The 17,878-nt window shown below is 33.4% G+C and overlaps 1 protein-coding gene across 4 annotated transcripts in view; it reads left to right on the top strand.

The window, feature by feature from the left end:
- The window catches only part of LOC117167067 (Kv channel-interacting protein 2-like), a 142,312-nt gene that overhangs the window by 120,870 nt on the left and 3,564 nt on the right, over positions 1-17,878 (top strand). For 2 of the 4 annotated variants that reach the window (XM_033351666.1, XM_033351664.1), the window contains exons 4-5: positions 3,102-3,320; positions 14,655-14,761. In XM_033351666.1, the coding sequence (XP_033207557.1) occupies positions 3,102-3,320; positions 14,655-14,761 (326 nt within the window). Of the gene's footprint in view, positions 1-3,101; positions 3,321-14,654; positions 14,888-17,878 lie in introns of all 4 variants that reach the window. The other 2 variants (XR_004466351.1, XM_033351665.1) reach the window with 2 other exon arrangements.

Below are 17,878 nucleotides of genomic sequence, written 5' to 3'. Positions count from 1 at the left end.
CATTTACCAGCGACTAAATAGTCTTAGAATAAAAATAGTACTTGGGGTGATGTAATATCCAAATGTTAGGTTAGTCAAAACCTACTATATGACATTCAAACCACCAAAGCCGGGATGTACAAACTAAGTCGTGACCGTCTGCATCGAAATTGGTGCCTGGTCGTTCGAAGAAATTTCCACTAGATTTTCTGCGGAAGTTGAACCATCAGGACTCCGCGCAGCGGTCCCGTAGGCCGCATTTTTCGTTAATTTCATGTGTACTCATAACGGCCTAGAATTGGGCGGCATGGCTCCTGCTATGCCTCGTCCTGTTGCTATGCAACCGTTTGAACTGCTGCTCTTTCGTCGTGAACAATTTGCGAATGTAAACAATTTGCACGTAGAAAACATTCTACAACTGTTACCACATGTGAGACTTGCTCAAGAAAAAAAGAATGAAAACTGAAAGAGCATTATTCTTTTGATTTTGAATTTACAGCTCCTACATAGTTCCCTTTCTTCTAATTTGTCTTGAGAATCGATTTGCTAATGATTATCGTGAGGCTAGTCCAATTTTCCAAGCAGAAAGATTTTTATACAATAAGTTTTACCAAAATTTGCATTACGTTAAAAATTTATTCAATAAAGTTTAGAAATATTCTAAGTTACTTATTTATTCATCCTAAAAAGAGAAAATACTTCATTACATGCTCATACTGTAAATAAAAATAATTAGAAATTGTTGAAATGTGTAAAACGTGAATGCGGTCTCGAGGACCGCACGCGGGACAAATTAGATTATCAGGTCGTGCGGAGTCCCAAAGATTAAAGGTATCTTAGATATCTAATCGTGCAGTGGCTAGTGTCATACATGAAAGATAAGGTAAATACACTTGTATAATAAAAGCAGAAATTTGTTTTTCGCGATGAATAGGGATATAAATTTGCATGAAACTTTAGCCTGATGAAAAGTTTCATGAAACATTGGGAGTTTCGTGAAACATTGCAATGTTTCAAATATAGCGACGGGAACATTCAAACTGATAAGATAAAAGCCTATTAGGTATTTTCAATTCAATAAACAGCTAACTTCACTTCACAGATTGCTGAGGGAAAATAAGGGACCAAATGTATGAGATTCAGTTCATTTTTGCCCTATTTTGCTAACATCTTCGTAAAAGGTAATTTTTTCTATATAAGTGTAGTTAAAAAATAGTTTTTATTTTTTAATTACTATTTAATGAAATAATAAAATAATCATGATGATTAATTACAAATATATTACAGAAATAAAGTTTCGATCCATTTTTTCCCCCTCAGCTTTTAACAAAGTGAATTTAGTTGATGGTTGAAGTGAAAATACCTTATTGAGGCTTTCATATCCCAACTTTTTTCTTCCGGCTGATTTGATTTATTGTTGCGGTTTGTACTGTGGACCAATGATGCCAATGTTGGCACCCTGAGCTACTGCGCTTGCGTTAGGGCTGACCGCTCATTGGCCGCACTTGGCTCACGATTCAAAATTACATTAAAAAACAATTCTTGTAACTTAAATAAATAATTATTAAAATATCCATAAGGATATATACAAATTGTGTAACTTTGATTTCAGGCAAAAAAAACAACACATATATTATATTAATAACAGTTTATTTTCAGTGAATTCCAAAGACCAAATTATATTTTACAAAAAATTTAATTTAAAAAAAAATTTCTTGGAAAAGTGATTGAAAATAATTATTTATAAATTTTTAATATTTTGTATGTATTTTTCTGGAAATTCATATAATTATATAACCTATAAATCCATAAATTATCACGACTGCATTGTAGTTATGCTTTCTTTTTTTTTACTTCAAGCGTCGTTTTGTCACATCTCAATCGTAAAGAACAATCTGAAATTTTGTTTTAGAATTATTCAAATATTATCACTATTATATTCTGCAAGTCGCTTCTATATATCAAGCTGCTGAAATGTCATATGGTATTTAAAAAAATGTATCTATTAACAAATATTTTGAGAAATATTAGTCAGTCTTTCAAATTCAATGAAAATAAACTGTTATTCATCAAATATATGTGTTATAAATTTTTGTCTTGTCTGAAATCAAAAGTTACACAATTTGTATACATTCTTGTGTATATTTTAAGAATTATTTACTTAAATTACAAGAATTGTTTTTCAATGTAATTTGGAATCGCGCTTCAAAGGGTAGACAACCAGCGCTTAGCCCTAACCCACGCATGAATGAAAATTATTATCATTTTATTATTGCATTAAATAGTCCCTAAAAAAGAAAAACTATTTTTTTAATGCACTTATACAGAAAAATTAGTTTCTACGAAGATATTAGCAAAATAGAGCAAAAATTAACCGATTCCCATGCATTTGGTCAATTGTTATCCCCTCAGTATTTAACGAAGTGAAGTGAGCTAGTGATTGGAGTGAAAATACCTTATTGTATATGTAGACGGTCATGAATTTTTCTATACATCCCGGCTTTAGTTTAAATGTCGACGGGCATGACTAACCTAACTTTTGGAAGTTGCATTAGGAAGTTATAATTTTATTCTAAGTGACTGGTACGCCCTATTAAATGAAAGAAATTTGGAAATTAGGTAAATATTTTTTCAATTGGTTTCCTTATTAACAATTATTTAGGCTAATATCGCAAAGCGAATAGTTGCTTTGACACGTATTCAAGTGACTGCCAGCGCGGTTCAGAACTCCACAACTCTGCATGAGCCAAAATTCAGTCTCCAAATGATACTTTCCCCTAGATGCCCACGTGGGCACCTACGTTCAGAGGAATACATTTGAGACTTGAAAACTCTCTCAAATGATCATTGGGAGCCCAATGAAATTTGAGCTGCAACAAATTTAACACCAGCGTTTTTCTGTGCAGATCCACGAGTTTCAGTCAGACTTTATGTTAATATAATTAAAGTACCTTTTTATTTAGATTGTCACAATGGACGATTTGAAAAAGGGATAAAATAAAATATTTCACGTTATTTTTAAAAACCCTCTAGACCCGCTAGTTTTAGAGAAAAGTTTTCCAAAATTTATAGGTCCATATTCGTAAAACTTGTATTCTGCAATAAGATTTTTTTATTTATAGGAATTCCTTTCGATTCTTTCCAAAGTATCTCGCGGATCTGTGGAGGAAAAACTTCAGTGGGTGTTCGGACTATACGACCTAGATGGTGACGGAATGATAAGTAAAGAAGAGATGCTAGATGTCGTGGGCTCGATTTACGACATGCTCGGACGTTACACACAGCCCCAAATAGCTGAAACAAAAACGGCGGCACGCGAGCATGTTAATCGGATATTTCATGTAAGTGATATTTAGTATGATCGGATCTGACACAGACTAATATACTTGAGAAAGGTGGAAAAAGTAACTCATTTTTAATACAAAAAGTGATTAACTAAAACATAATTATTTTAACTAAAATTTAACCATTTTTCAGCACTTTGATAGTCATATTCAAAACGTTGTGTTTAGTTTTTAAGATTAAAATTTACCTTATAAGCTTAATTTTTGGTTAGATTTTTCATAGCTGTAGTCTTTCGTACAACTTTGTATGCCAAAATTCGAAAGTAATCGTTTTATAATTCGAAACTAGAAGTTTCGTAGGAAGACAAATGAAAAAAATTTAGGATTTACAGTATATTAGTAATTCACATCTTCATTGTATCCTCCAAAAAATTAAATTTCACAATATTTAGCAAAAATTCAACCTAGTCATTACCTCGTTTAATTAACTCAAAATATAAATCTTTCGAGCTATTTGTAAAATTGATATTTCAATAGAAGGAAAGGAGTGGAATAAAAGAAGCAGTCTGGAACACATTTTAATACTAAAGGTACTACTTGTGATCACGGTGAATGAATCATTCTACTAGGAGATATGAATGGATGCATATTTTCTGCTTCGCATTCTATCATATTCAATAGCATTAAGAAAAATTCTGTTTCGCATTAAATCGCATTCGGTAGCATTGAAACATATCAGAACGTAAATAAAACAAAAATTATGTGGTTTGAAAGATAGGATGAGAAAATAGTATTCACCATGGCCTTAGATAAAGAGAAAATAGAACAAGCTGATAATTACGTGTATCTTGGAACTTTATATAATACTGACAAAAAGATCAATTAAGAGATAGCCAGTAGTATATATGAGGGCAGAGATGTTATCGGAAGTGTAGGAGCCATTTACGAAAAGTAAAATATAACAAATGAAGCTAACTCTGCTATATATGATGCTGTACTTGCACCCACTATGCTGTACGGTAGCGAGAACCGGCCGTACCAAGAAAAGGATAATATTAAAGTTATTCTGCTGGAAGTAAAAATATTTAAAAAGATAGAAACATATGGATAGAAGAAGATATAGATATTCAGTCTTTCTCAAATGCACACTTTGCATCCCACAAACTCTAAACTTTTTCACGCCCTATCCGTCGCGTATACTTAGAACTATCTTTTTGTATCCCTAACTCTATCTTTTTCTATCCATGGTGTTGTTCACAAATGCCTATCTTTATTTATCCCAGTCTTCCCCCTATCAAAGATATATCGTTTTAATTGCTATCCAGTTGAATCCACTCAAAAATGTAGAATTCTTATCCGTTTGTAAAAAAAATAATATATTTTGAATTTCAAATTCCCGCAAAATATTATTAAATCAGCAAGAGTTTATATACCTAAAAACAAAATTCCCTACTTTTGAGACCCATTAGTCGAAGTTTGAACTCTGCAAAGGCACCTGCTGACCCTCGAGTTATAGTCGGTGCAAATGATTTAACTTGTGTCTGACTTTTACAGTCAACCATCTACTGGGAACCTGCCGGTACTAATTCAGGTATGCACTGCGTCAAGTAGCACTCGCCTCCCTAAGGATAGGCGAAATTTTGATAGAAAGACTGGGATTCAAGAAGACAGAGCTATCTTATATTAAAATAAAAATATAAATAGATTCACTTGGATAAGAAAATAGAGATTAAAAAAGATAGACGAAATTTAAGATTGCCCAAAGGATGGAAAAGGATAGAGATGGATAAGCGGTGGATTTATTTAGAGAGAAAACTGTGATTCAAGAAGATAAGACTATCTTAGATTTTAGGCAAGAGAAAAAAATGCAATGAAATAAGAAGATAGGGATTGAAAAAGAAAGACAAGATTGTGGATTGCCTAACGGATAGTAAAAGACAGGCGTGGGTAAGCGAAGCATTCATTTGGAAAGAAACACTAGAATAGGGATTGGAAGTGGAAAGAAAAGGATACATGTAGATAAGCAGCGGATATACATGAATAGGAAGATTGGGATTCAAACGAATAGAGATGATTGTGGATTGAAGAATGATAGAAAATGATCGAAGGGATAGACCTGGGATCAAGATGGAATATATGCAGTTAAACTTTAATAAACATAGTCAGTAATAAGATAATACGCAAAGAATGCGGTATAATGGAAACACTGTTTGACAAGGTTGAGAGAAATTCTTTGAGATCATTTGTTCATGTTGAGAAAATGAAAGAAGAACAATTGACGAAACTAGAAGAGAAAAAGAGGGAATTTACCCTCATTTTTTATAACAGCAAATATCTCGTTAACCATTAGAGGGCCAAGAAGCCGATATATTGGCTCACCCTTCTGATCACCACCTTGCCTATGATCAATCAGTGATCTAAGATACCTTTTGGACCAATTTTCTAAGGTCGATTTTTCTCCCAAATTGCCGACCCGGTAATAAGCGTGGAATAGAGAAAAATGAATATTTTCAGATTTCAGCGCAAAAGTGAAGATTATCCTATTATTTTGAGTACCGGTAACGCATCTCACAGAGATATTTTTTATTCCTCAGAAGTAGTCATATTTTGATTTAATTTAATTCCTTCTAATTAGTTCACAAAATTATGTGTAAAAGTTGTTTTAATTCCTTCATGCGGAATGTAAATTCTAAAAATTTAATTCTCACCAATTCAACTCTGTCTCTCTTGAGTTCAAATTATTTAAATTCACACATTTGCATAGATTTATTTGTTGCATTTTTTAAGACGTTTATATAAATTATTAAAATATAGATAAATATAAATTTGAATATTTTTCGAATTTATAAGTTATAAAATGATTTAATAATGAAAACTAAGTTAAATAAATGCTTTCGTTAAATTTTACTAAGTCGATTGAGAGGAATAGGATTTGCACTTTTTCTGTTCCCGTTGGGGGATTGTTAGAAGGAGGAAAAATCGCGTATTGATAAAAAATACAAATTCTTAATTTTTCTGAATTCAACGCTTGTTACCGGGGTCCTCTGAAGGTTAATCGTGAGGGATAGGCAAAGAAGGGTGTCAATTTAAGTTTAGAGTTCTACATATATCACACTATTATACGATCTCCATAATATAAAACGACATCGATTTTAACCTATCTCTTACTCATCCTCATCCGACATTTAGCTTTCTTACTTTTCTCATATTGACTCCTTGATTCACGGCAGTATACCGAGGTTAAAACTGACTATAACAGTGGTAAAAGACGAACTCCACACTAAAACATGCTCGTAATTTTGTACCTACAACATCTTCGAAAGAGATTTCAAACATCTTATTAAATTAACTTACAGCATCCTTATCTCATCAATCATTTGTCTTAGTCAACCGTTAGAACGCTGGAACGCAAAACTAGGACTACAAATGCAATCTTTGTCCCAGGAAGGATTCGAGATTCACCATGGAAGATCTGGTTGGATATGGATATCAGCAAAGTAAGGTGAAATTTGGGTTGATTAACTCAATATACAAAAGAAAATAGAACCAGATATCTGATAAACCATGTTACTAAAATCGTTCACCCTCGGTAAATCGAGACATAAACACCATTAACATTAAATGAGATTATCCGAAATGCCATTAAGTGCACTTTACTGTATAAAACTCGTTTCGTTTCAATAATTTTCAATGCGCATAAACTTTAAGGCATTACAATGATTTGTTTGTAATGCCTATTAGTTTATGCTAGTTAATGCCATCCAATGATGCTCGACGAACTGCCAAATTGTATGCCATGCAACGCCTTTCACGAACCAAGTATTGAACCGTATCAATGCCATTTAATCAAGTCGAGAAAACATTGAATAGAATCAATGCCGGTCAATGCGATTTGATTATTTTTATAACAAAAATGCAATTGGTACGCATTTAAAGACATTATAATGTGCTTTTTATTAGTGCCAATCTATGCGCCCCAATCATCTCGTTGTTACCGGTTATAGACTCCCAACGGCAGAGACTTAGAGTTCTTACTGTAAGACTGCGTCCGTACAAGAAAAGTAGTGCACTAAGGCAACAAAATCGAACCTTTTAGACAGAAGAAAGAAGCTTCTATCGTGAATTGTATGTAAAGAAAAATAACCAGCAACACACCAAAGTCCCTCAATTGGAACACATGACTAATTACTAGTCGGGTGTTTAAAGAAAAATGAACAGATGCAATTTCGACATTGCGTGGTTTCTACTGGAGAAAGGAAGAGCACGCAATAGCCCAGGAAGGGAGGTGACCAACATCACATCTTTAGATGTTTTAGCGGTCTTCAAAAGAGCAAGTAACTGGAAAGCTCCAGATCTGGACATAGTGCACAACTTCTGGTACAATGTACTGACGAGTGTGCATTATGCTTTGGTAAGGTGTTTTCAGAAGACCATTGTACACCCAGATCTGATGCCAGGCTTTATTCACCAGGGTAGTACGTATATATTATCTAAAAAACCAGACACTCAAAATCCATCGGAATTTTGACCGATAGCCTGTCTTTCAACAATTTTTAAATGCCTTACAGCTAGTATTGCAGATAAGGTATATTCTCACTGTGACGAGAATGACATCCTTTTAGAAGAACAAAACGGATGTTGTAAAAACTCGCGAGGCAGTTAAGATCTAGTCACTATAGACACTGTTATCATGACTCAAGCTCGTAAACATCAAATGAATTTGCACATGGCATACATTGACTACAAGCAAGCGTTTCCTTCCGTGTCGCATGACTTATGCTTGAAATCTCAGAACTTAACACAAATTGCCCACTTATCAGTGACTTTCTAAGTCGGGCGATGATGCTTTAGAGTACAAGACTCAAGTATTTTGATCATGGACAACCAAGTATCAATAAATCAATACGCATTACGATGGATATATTTCAAGGAGACTCCTTTAGTGCACTTTGTTCTTGCTTTTCGTTGAACCAATTGAGCAAAACACTATACAGCATGTCTCATGTGTTCAAAATACATGATAATGAGGATGGTCCTCAAGCGATCCATCTCCTGTACATGGAGGATCTAAAGCCATACTCTAGTTTAGACCAGAAACTGCAGTAAGTGATCGATGTCACAAAGCAGTTTTCCCATGATATCCACATGGAATTCAGACTAGATAAATACATAACAGTGGATTTAACCAGCAGGGAATTAGGGACCACAGAGTTAGAGAACGAGTTCGAAAATGATATCGAGACAATGGCTGCGGGCAAGTCATATCCCTGGCGGACCAAAGGAACCAAAAGGAGCCTCTACAAAGCACCCTTAAGGACCCTACTGAGTCCCCCTTTGGTTTTTTCTTTTAAAACTCGAAAAACAGCAAGATCAACTTTTAAATTGTTGAAATTCGGTTTCTACATTAACATTTCCATTAGAAATTCACACAGTAATCGCAATACTTTTTTTCAACGTGAAAAATGTTTAAAGATGTCAGTAACTTCTGTTAAAGGTGACTTCAAGAGCATCCATAATAGCTCAAGTAGTATGTTGCACGCGAAGTTTAAAAATAAAATTCAAAATTGGTAAATAAATGTAAATAAATATAAGTAATAAATCATATGTCTAATTTTACACAAATTTAATAGCTTCTCCGATAAGAATAATATGAAAAATGAGAATTTAAACAAATCCTTCACCTTTAGTCCCGACATCTCGTCTCTTAACCTGAAGGACACTACTTGACTGCTCCCACTTGCATCGCAGCGTTGTTGTCTGAGGTTTCCACTGCGTGGCGCTAGCATCCAGAGAACTTTCTTAAAGTAACGGACGGAACGCTTATTAATTGCTACTAAAAGAAGATGCACTTGAAACCGCCTTCGGCCCATGTACATGACAGTTATTTTATTTTTTAAAGCTTTTAACGCTGCAAGAAAAAGTATTGCGATTATTCAGTGAGTGTCTAATGATAATGTGTGCGTAGAATCCGAATTTCAACACTTAAAGGTTTATCTTGCTGTTCTTTTTGAGTTTTTAAAGAAGGAACAGAAAGGGGACTCAATGGGGTATTTAAGAGTACTTTGTAGAGGCCCCCTTCGGTTCCTTCCGCTCACCAGGGAGAGCATGAAGTTTTGGAATAGTTTCTCTGTTTCCTGCACAGGATTCGTTCGCCGGTTGAGAGTATTTGTTCTTTTAAACACTCTATGATTCGCTTTAATCTTAAGATATGTATTGTCCTATCTATGGTCTCACAGAATTCCCTTAAGTTTCAGCTTCAGAATAAGTTAATTTTTTGGGAAATCTTGATGGAGGACAAATAGCAGTAACTGCTTTATCCACACTTTTAAATAAATCATTGTACTTGAATAAACAATCAGTGTCCGGGGATTTAAAAGTTTCATTTTTCTCCTGAATTTTTTCCAACGTTTATTAAGCTATACGTACGAAGCTATTGGGTTAGAGATACCTAGACTTGATACCACTGGGAAGTGATTATTTCCTAGAGAGTCATTCCAAATTCTCCATGAAGAGATGTTGAAAAGATAATGAGACGAATGTATTATGAAGGTTACTCTGATGGACCGAAAGAACCGAAAGGAGCCTCTGCAAAGTATCATTAAAGATTCCACTCAGTCGCCTTTCCATTAAAAACTTATAGAACCATATAGAAGAAAGCTCAATACGCAAAGTATTGTCTTTTGTCAAAGTATATTGCATTTAGATGCCTATAGAACTCGTACTTCTATAAGAATCTATATGGAATTACTAGCAGTCGCTAATGTGTTATCTATAAGTTTCTTTTGGTCTCTTTACTTTATTTTGGAAATTTCCTCATTGATCCTCACAGACTTCCGGGACTGTATGGCTCTATATGGAATTACTAACAGCAACTGAGTTGGTTTCTATATCTTCTGTTGGTAAATTTATTTCTTTTCTGGGAATGCCTAATTGATTCTCTCAGACTTCTAGGTCTATGTGGTTTTATATGGCATTACTAATAGCCACCGAGGTGGTCACCATACGGAAATGGGAAAATGGAAAAATAAAAGGGGAACGTGGAGAATAGGAAAAAGGGTAGAGGGAATGGGGAAATGCAGAAAGAGGGAAAGGGAAAATGGTGGAAAGGGAAAGCGGAAACGGTAAAGAGGAATGGGGAGAAGGAAGGTAGAAAGTATTTAAAAAGGAAAAGAGAAAGCAAAACGGTGAAGGGGATGGGGAAAGGGGAAAGAAAAATTCAAGGGAAAAATAAGAAAGGGGTAAAGCGGAAGGGAAACTGTTCCCTTTACCCTTTTTCTTTTTCCTATTCTTCTCTTTTTCTCTTTCCCCCTTTATCTTTCTGTTTTCACCCTTTTCGGTTTCTCATTTTCTTCTTTCTTTTTCCTTTTCTTTATTTCCTTTTTCCTCCCCGTTTTAACCTTTCTCTTTTCAACCTTCCCTTAACTCATTTTCTCATTTTCCTTTTATCTTTTTCCCTTTAATATTTTCTGCATTTCCCCTCTCCATTGTGTAAATATTTTATGATAAATGGGCGTTAAGCTTCATGTTGGCCCGGTAGCAAAGTGCGCATGTGCTAAGGCCATGGACTGAAAGTGGCCACATTACGCCTGCTCCACGTTCATGCAATGGCACATTTTCAAGGGAGGGGTCGGACAAAAATGATTTTTCACCATAAGTGTATTCAGAAATTGTTTTCTATTTTTCAAAATTTATTTAATTTCATAATAAAACCGTTTGTTTTTTTACAAGGTTGGTATTTAATTGAATAGACTTTGAAAAATATAAAAATAATATAAAAATACACTTATTGTAAAAAGTCATTTTTTCCAATTAAATAAAAAATTTAAGTTTTACTCGATGGTATTGATATTATTTCTTGTTCCTCAGCTTACATACATATTTACAGCAACCTCCCAACTTGAAATACCTAATCATGATGCTGTTCGATTTCGCGACACTTTCGAAATGTTCTGACTACAAAATATCCTTTTGATCTTCTTAATTCTTCTTTCACAATCTGCGAAATCTTTTTTAATATTCTTAAAAGTTAAAAAAAAATTAAGTTTCCAGAAAAAAATAAGAAATCCTAGGAAAAACTTTTTATTCTCTTAAAGTCTCTTAATTCTCTTATGTTCTCTCTACATTGCCGAACTCTCACTTCCCGTCCTTTGACAAAAGTACGACAAACAGAGGGGGGGGGGGGCATCCGACAGAAACATTATATAACGTAATCTTACATCTGTTACATGATTTTACATAATGTCACATCATGTTACATATATTTCCACATAAGAGCAGGTACTTAGCGCGTCGTGAAAGAAAAGTGCAACTTTTAAAATCCATGTAGGAACCACTTTAAATCCTGTTCACAATTTCATATAGATTACATATCAGGAGAATACATATAAAACCATATAGAAGTAGGGAATTAGCACGATGTAAAAAAAATTATATTTGCGCATCTACATAGTAAGCACGCCAAATTATTTTTGCAGTTCTATATAGAATACGCCTTGAGATCCATCATAGAGATCCATATAGAACTAGATACTTAGCGCGTCGTGGCATAAAAGTCGCACCTATAAAATCCATATAAGAATCACTTTGAATCCTGTTTGCAATTTCATATAGATTACATATCAGGAGAATACATATAACAACAAATAGAAGTAAGGAATGTACAGGCTGTTTAAAAAATCCTATTTACACAACCAAATAGAAATCACGTCAAATTATTTTTGTAGTTCCATTTAAATACGTATTGAGAAGATCCATATAGATCCATACAGTAGAAGTAGGTAATTAGCACGAGTTCACAAAAGTCCTACACTGAAAAAACGATATTCTAATTTTTTCCATATAAAAATCACTTCAAACCCTGTGTAAAATTTCATATAGATTAAATGTCAGGAGAATACATATGACACCATATAGAAGTAGGGAATTTACACGCTGTTAAAAAAATCCTATTTGCACATCCACATAGAAACCACGCAGTTATTTTTGCAGTTCCACGCATAGAGTACGTATTGGGAGGATCCATATAGATCCATACAGAAGTAGGTCTTTCGCGCGCCGAAGAAATGTCCCACTTATAAAATCCATATAGAAAGCACTTCAAATCCTATTTGCAATTTCATATAGATTACATGTTAGGACAATATATATAAATCCATACAGAAGTAGGGAATTTGCACAATGTTAAAAAATCCTATTTGTACATACATATAAAAACCACTTCAAATCTTCTTTATAATTCCATATATATATTTCATGTTAGGAGCATACATGTAAATCCATATAGATGCTTCGGGACTTAAAGTGTCGACAGGAAAATCCTGTATAGATATCCATATAAATACTCATAACAAAAGGGACGCTCTTGGAATTATATTCAAAAACCATCATAGATTCTAATAGGAAATCCATATAGATACTTGTAGATTTTCTATGTGGCAAATTTTCTATAAGTGGCACTACCAATAGAAACCATTAGGAACAATTAGATACTTATAGAAGTTCTATATGTCTCTATGAGACATTTAATGAAGGGCCCCTTCGGTTCCTTCTTAAAAAACTAAAAAAGCAGTAAGATCAACTTTTAAATTGTTGAAATTCGGATTCTACATTAAGATTTCCATTAGAAACTCAAGGAGTAATCGCAATACTTTTTCTGCAGCGTTAAAATTTTTAAAAAATGACATTAACTTCTGCTGAAGGTGACTTCAAGCGCATCCATAATAGTTCAAGTAGTATATTGCACGCGCAGTTTAAAAATAAAATTCAAAATTAGCAAATATATGTAATAATTTATATGTCTAATTTTACGCATATTTAACACCTTCTCCTATAAGAATAATATAAAAAATGAGAATTTAAAAAAAAATCATTTACCTTTAGTCCTGACTAATCGTCTCGTAACCTCATGAACACTGCTTGACTGCTCTCACTTGCATCACAGCGTTGTTGTCTGAGGTTTCCACTTCGTGGCGCTAACATCCACACAAAATTCTTAAAGTTACCGACGGAACGCTTATTAACTGCTAGTAAAAAAACACTTGAAGCCGCTTTCGGCCCATGTAAATGACATTTTTAACGTAGAATCCGAATTTCAATCATTTAAAAGTCGATCTTGCTATTTTTTTTTTGTTTTTTAAGAAGGAATTGAAGTTGGACTCAGTGGGGTCTTTAAGGATACATTGTAGAGGCCCTTTTGGTTCCTTCGGACCGCCATAGAGCATAGTTTTAAACTATTTCGGCAGTTATTTGAACTTCTACAGTTCTAGAGGTTATGATAGTTAAAATCTATAGCAATAAATAATGACCTAAAATAAAGATTTTTGAAAAGATTTAAGGTTGTATGCAAATCCCATCCTCGTACAAATAGTAGAGTTCCGTGGATCGCCGTCAAGCCATACTATATTGCATGGTGAAAATTTCAGTGCGCTACTGGCTTAGAATTCGGAGACGTGTGTATGCGTATAGTTACCACTACTATGCCAGCGGCAGACTCGTAGATCGTACAACGTCGCAATTTAAAGCTAACCATCGCTGATCAACTGTCATGTCGAGTACGCCCAGCAGACAAGCTAGAGAGAGGGAACAGTGTTGCCGTTATGCGATACTATTACGTTTATCAGTTTGAAAGTGACTAAAATTGCAATGTTTTTCATTGCATTATCTATGAAACTACGTAGTGGAAAAATTTTATATATATATTTTTTAAATTTGTATGTTCAAGCAGCACGAATACCGACATTTTTTTAATTCTCTACCAGAGCGTTTAATTACTATAAATTAAAATGTGGAGAGTGCCTATGCTTAGTTCATGAACTACATGATAAAGTAGTCAACTTTGACATTAATTATCTCCGCATCGGTATGGTTAAGAAAATTGAAATATATTTAGCATATAAATAATTATCCTACTTAAATATAGCTCTTTTTCAAACAATTGTACCAGATATTGATTTTTTTACATACAACCTTAAATAATTTAGTCCACGTCTCTAATGATATAAAATTATCCGAGGCGGGCACTCTCTATAGAGAAACAATCCAATGTTCACATAGGAATGTGCTGAGATTGACATTGCTAGAGTCTCTAAACTATTTTTCATGTTAAAGATGAAAGTGACTCTGGAAAATATGATTCACCTTCTTATCGCAATGGCCAAGCCTACCCCGTTAATACATTGCATGCCGCCTCCTTGTTTATTCAAGGCGCCCGGTAATTTCATTGAACCATTCCAATCTATTAAGCTGAGCTATAAATTTCGCCTAAATCTACGTAGACTTTTGCTGAATTACAATCAGATTAATAACGCATTTTTAGTGAGCAATAATAAAACACAATAAAATCGATGGATTTCCATCAGTGTTGTCTTTTCACCAAAGTTTTTGTCATTTCAGCAAATGGATGCGAATCAAGACGGGTTCGTTACGATCGAGGAACTGGTACAGTGGTGCTCCAAGGATGAACATCTACTACAAAGCTTGGATACACTTGATACGGTTTTGTGAGGTCCAAACTCGTTCTCGTAAATTATATTCGTACTCTGATTTTCATTTCCCTTGATCGAATATATATATTATTCGGCGTTAAAAGAATGTTTACGAATGCGAGCTGTAACTTATAATCAATCGTAAATATTCCAGTGTACTATATTCTTTAAATTACTTTTATATTAACACTTAAGGATATATTTCCTCAACTCATATTCTCTTTCAGATAATTACATTATACATCTATAACAATCATCCTACTCAAATTAACAATAATAGTAAACTATTGAAGTTCAGATTTAAAAGAAAATGCAAATCGTAGGATTCATATATGTATTTTTTTTTAATTTAATGGAAATTCGTTCCTATTTTGAAATTCTCCTATTAAAATAAATTCTTTAATAAGTTTTTTCCGCCTTTGTGTAAATATGTACGTATATATACATAACATACCCACTCTAGTCTTTCAAAAGATATTCGAAGAACGATAACAATCTATTTGCGAGAAAAAGAAATTTTCGTGAGACCGAAAATAAGTATACAAGAAAATAGAAAAATATTTTCCCACTCTGGTTTGAAAAACCTCTTCTACTAATTAGAATTAAAGTGACTATTAACGATTTTTTTTTAAGTTGAAGTTGAAAACCTTGAAGTTGTGAAAAATATATATCAGACGTGAAAATGTTTGAGGAAACTGTGGAGAGCAAAGTTTTGAGGAATGCTTAGAGAATGGTATTTGTATTATTATGGCCCAGAAAAAAGAAATTTTCTCAAACGTCGCTTCCACAAATTGTTTTATTTGCTGCCAAAAAGACCCCATGTCTTTCAAAATTTTTAAGCAGTATTTAGCTTTGTGCTAAAATAAATATTTCATGAATTCACTAATTTCAATACATATAATCGGTTTCTTATTCAAATATCGTTCAGGGGATCCCAATTACTTTGCATGTAATTATATTTCTTTTAAATCAGTTGTCTTTTTAGCACCGAAATGAATAAAGTAAGGAACCTGATTGTAATAATTTTAATCGTTAAGTTATCTATTATAGTTAGTAATTAATTTTACGACACTTAACGACGTAATTTGAATAAATATTGCATTCAAATAAAAAAAGCAATGGAGGCCAGTTTTATCAATTAATTTCTTTATAACATCATAAATACTAAAAATTAGGGTCCGGCTGTTGTTTGCCACTCCTAAGTCTTACAATATTTGTGTCAGATGGTTAAAATTCAAGATGAATGTTAAAAAGTTGTACTATACTCGAGGAAAAATATTTTCATCCACTTATCTATTATGTTTTTATTTGTAATGGGCGATTAATAGCTAAAAGAAACAAAGAAATTTTGAAATCTCATTATTTGGCTTTTTGGACCCCTATGCTGGATGTTTTTCTTTCAGTTCGATTTCAGTCAGCAATATATTAAATTGAAGCTCTTGACATGTATAATTAATTTAAAAAATAAAATGTTTTATGATACATCATTCTCTTTTATATCAATGTGGTTAAAAATAAGAATATGAAGAAAGTTTGTTTTTAGGCCCCTATGCTGGGAGCTTTTCTTTCAGTCCGATTTTACTCAGGAACGGCTTAAAGTGAAGCTCTTGGGATGCAAAATTTTGAGAACGAATAAATATCAATAACTAAATGTGGAATAGAAAACTTTAAAATAATCATAACAATTATTCTACAATCCTGTAGCGTACGAAATCCTTTATCTTGGTTTTTATATTTAAACGTAAATAACAAACGAACCACTTTTTTAATCGTCCTCGATATACTTCTTCGAAATTTAATGAGCTTCAATTTGTGAACTTGTGAACTTCACTTGAATAGGAACTTCACTGAAAATTATTTCATCTTTTTTCTGAACCTCGACATTTTTTGAACGTTCGAACTTTTTTTATACATAAAATATCGGTTTCAAACTTTGAGAAATGCAAGAGCCGAAAGAAAACCACGTTTAAGTACAAAATTTAATAATAAATTATGTAAAAAAAATTATTTTAACTAAATCTTATCTGGCACACAACAAGACTCCCAACGTAGGACGAGCCAACTGTTAGAGCCTCGTCTAGTGGCCTCCATGGTACCGGCTGATGCCGATGGAATTGACCCGGTAATAAGCGTTGCATTCAGAAAAATTAAGAATTTGTATTCCTATGAATACGCGATTTTTCCTCCGTCTAAAAATCCCCCAACGGGAACAGAAAAAGTGCAAATCCTATTCCTCGCAATCGGCTTAGTAAAATTTAACGAAAGCCTTTATTTAACCTGTTTTTCATTATTAAAACTTTTTATAACTTATAAATTCGACAAAAAATTCAAATCTATATTTATGTATATTTTAATAATTTATTTAAACGTCTTTAAAAATGAATAAGAGAAATCTATTTAAATGTGTGAATTAAAATAATTTGAACTCTAGAGAGGCGAAATTGAATTGATTAAAATTAAATTTTCAAAACTTATATTCCGCATGAAGGAATTAAAACAATTTATTACACATATTTTGTGAACTTATTAGAAGGAATTAAATAATCTCAAAATACAAACACTTTTGGGAAATAGAAGACATCCCTGTGAGATAAATCTGTCGGTACAATTACAAGGAATTAAATATATTGAAAAGACGTTCTCTTTTGGGGAATAGGAACCTATGCAGCGGCCGCTATGGAAATAGAAATAAATTAGTTTCGGAGATATCCTATTATAATAATGACATTTTAGATAGACGGAAAACTCGCGCATTCATAATACTAAAATAATAGATTTTATGCTTTCACGATGATTCATTTTGATAAAAAGAGATATTTCGGGTTTCACTCGTGTAAAAAACTACTACGAATTGTTTGCCGACGTTTCGTGAACATTGCAGTTCACATCTTCAGGGCTGACCTGAAACTGAGGAATCAGGTTATGATGTTCTTAGGTATACTTTCTACGATGCCTGTGATTGGCCAGAGCGCCCACCGTGGGGACTGGTCGAACTTGATTGGCCAATCAAGTCTTTTTTAAGTTTTTTTAAGTTTCGACATAGTATCTCTTTTTACAAAAGTGCCAATCTCAGATACAATTAATATTATTAAATCTTTCACAAACTTCCCTTCCGAGCTCATACCTTTGATA

Source organism: Belonocnema kinseyi, chromosome 2 (genome assembly GCF_010883055.1).
Source record: "Belonocnema kinseyi isolate 2016_QV_RU_SX_M_011 chromosome 2, B_treatae_v1, whole genome shotgun sequence".
NCBI lineage: Eukaryota > Metazoa > Arthropoda > Insecta > Hymenoptera > Cynipidae > Belonocnema > Belonocnema kinseyi.
The sequence above is the reverse complement of the archived record's forward strand: the minus strand, read 5'-3'. Positions and strand labels throughout refer to the sequence as shown.